The sequence below is a fragment of the Triticum aestivum genome, chromosome 6B (genome assembly GCF_018294505.1).
Source record: "Triticum aestivum cultivar Chinese Spring chromosome 6B, IWGSC CS RefSeq v2.1, whole genome shotgun sequence".
Classification (NCBI taxonomy): domain Eukaryota; kingdom Viridiplantae; phylum Streptophyta; class Magnoliopsida; order Poales; family Poaceae; genus Triticum; species Triticum aestivum.
The window spans coordinates 625,994,015-625,996,347 of NC_057810.1; the positions used below are offsets into that span (position 1 = coordinate 625,994,015).

The 2,333-nt window shown below is 61.4% G+C and overlaps 1 protein-coding gene across 1 annotated transcript; it reads right to left on the bottom strand.

Moving 5' to 3' along the window:
• Nucleotides 1-248: 248 nt before the first annotated feature.
• Nucleotides 249-1,951, bottom strand: LOC123138367 (cyclin-dependent kinase inhibitor 1). Its single transcript, XM_044558335.1, has 4 exons — nt 1,389-1,951; nt 1,240-1,298; nt 930-1,139; nt 249-840 (listed from the first exon to the last, which is right to left on the bottom strand). Exons 1-4 carry the CDS (start codon nt 1,776-1,778, stop codon nt 762-764), a joined length of 738 nt encoding a protein of 245 aa, XP_044414270.1. The 5' UTR covers nt 1,779-1,951; the 3' UTR covers nt 249-761.
• Between the last annotated feature and the right edge of the window lie 382 nt (nt 1,952-2,333).

The following is a 2,333-nucleotide window of genomic DNA, read 5'->3' on the forward strand; positions in this document are numbered from 1 at the left end:
GGAAGCCTCCACTGCAGTCTGCCTGCCTGTACTGCCTGTCTGCACTGCACTGCACTCTGCACCGAAGCATCCATCCATGCCATGCATGGGTGCCGAAGCTGTTTCCGTGCCCCTGCAAAGCCTCTGCATGCCTGCTCACTTGCAGAACTACCTAGGAGTAGCTACCCAACGATCTGGGTAACCGCATAACGTGTGCATTTCTTCTTGCAGGACCAGTGCAACGGATAAGGCGGAATCATGCATGGATGGAAACGGCAAAGGGAGACGGTTCACTCACTCAAATCAAATTATAGATCTGCGGCGCAGCAGCAAGAAGCTGCTGCTGCTGCTGCTACATGCTGACGACGATGTACAGTAAAAAATCCAGGCAAATACATGTAAGGTAATCAACTACTACTAGGTGACAATTACAGTAAGGGACTGATCGAGCGATCCGTCCTGTCAACGAAGATAAGTACCAGTAGGGGAAGTAAAACTGCTACTGCTGCATGCTGCTGGGAAAAATCAGGATTAATATAAGGGTGTGTGAGGTGATAATGGTGGGAATATGTGAGTGAATGAGTGAAAGAAAAAGTTGGTTGATGAATCGGTGGTTGGTTGGTTGGTTAGGCTATAATGCTTCTTTTTCTTCTTTCCGGAGCATCTTTTTCCCTTCGCCTTTCTACACGGCCGGCCGGCCGGCCGGCGCCCCAGCTCTACAGTGAGTAACTTTCTAGCTACAGCTTCTCTCCCCCCTTTGCACGCTCGCTTTCATCGGCTGGCTAGTTGCTGCTCACCGCCGGGGTCCACTCGTACCGGCCGGAGTCGAGAGGCACGCCGCGGGCCACGTCGAAGTTGTACCTGGCACAGAGAGCTCGCACGTTAGAATTCCGGCGACGGCGACGGCGGCCGCAAGATAAGGAAATTTCCGCTGCTGCTAAAGTACTTACTTGCAAGCGAAGCGCCTGGCCTCGGCCTCCTCGGCGGCCGCGAAGAACTCCTCGATCTCGGCCGCCGGCGGGATCCTCGACCTCGCGGCCGGCTGGACCTGGGCGGTCGGCGTTTGCGGCAGCGACGACCGGCCGCTGTTCTGGCCCGCCAGATCCGACTCCAGGTCGCTCAGGTCGCCGGGGAAATGGCTGGACGGCGTCGTCTCTCGCCTGAATTTTCAAAAGCGACGAGCGGGACGGGGTCAGGAGCACGTCAGGAGGCATAATTCACAAGAATTGGCCGGAGACAGGAGGGAATTCGATCTCGCACCTCTCGCGGTTGCCGCCGCTCTCCGCGTTGTTGCTTGCTGAGCCCTCCGGAGCGCCTGCCTGTAGAGCGGAGAAAGCCACGATTTTCAGCAAAAAAAGGAGATCTCGAATCGTATCCGAACTTTAGGGTTTGGACCCCAATTCCCTCACCTTGCTGTTTGCAGCGGCGTCGGAGCCGCACGACGGCAGGCTCCTATCCTGTCCCGCGGCCGACGCGTCCACGGACGACGCCGTGCTGGAGCAGCGCGAGAGGCCCGCCGGGAGCGGCGGCGCCGGCCCGTGCCCTGGGCCAGCAGCCGATGCAGGCGCCGGCGGGGCCATGAACAGCATGCGGCTCCGCAGCTTCAGGTAGCAGCTCCCGCTCTGGGCGCGAGCGGCGGCGCCGCCGAGGGGCGAGCTTGGCGGCAGCGGCCGCCTCCTCTTGGAAACGACGACGTTGGCCGCGGCCGCCCGCGACCGGGTCCGGACGCCGACGGCCTGCGTGACCTCCACGCCGCCCACGCCGTCCTCCGCCCTGCACTTGCGCATGTACTTCCCCATCGCCCCACGCCTCGCGCTCCTGCCTGCCCTCCTTTGGCCGTTTCCGTCTGCAGTGCGCAGCGCGGCGCCGGTGGGATGGAGGGATATGATGCCGCTGGGTTGCTCTTTGGATTCTCTCCCCCGTCCGGAGTGAGCCCCGTGCGCGTGTGTGCGTACACATATAACACGCCAAGGGAGCCGGGGGATCGGATCCCGATCCGACGGCCAGGACCGCCCGACGGCGCCGTCAGCCGGATCTGGACGCTGGCCGCTGAGTCGGTAACGGCGTTCTGGAAATCCCAAACGGAACGTGATCATCACGGGAATGGCCTTTCCGGCGGGCGGCTACGGACGAGATTGCCCCTCGTTGTCTGCAGGCGTGACACGTGGGCCGGGCCGGATCCGACGGCTCACGTAGCGCCTGGGCGGGGTTAAGACGGATTTGAAACTGATGAGTGATGGATGATGATGGGGGTAATTCGAACGGGGTGCCGTTGCGATTCGACGCTCGGATTTGGAGAGGGCCGTTGCATGCGTGACTTGCGCTTGGACGGATGAGGGCCGGGCCCTTGCCGG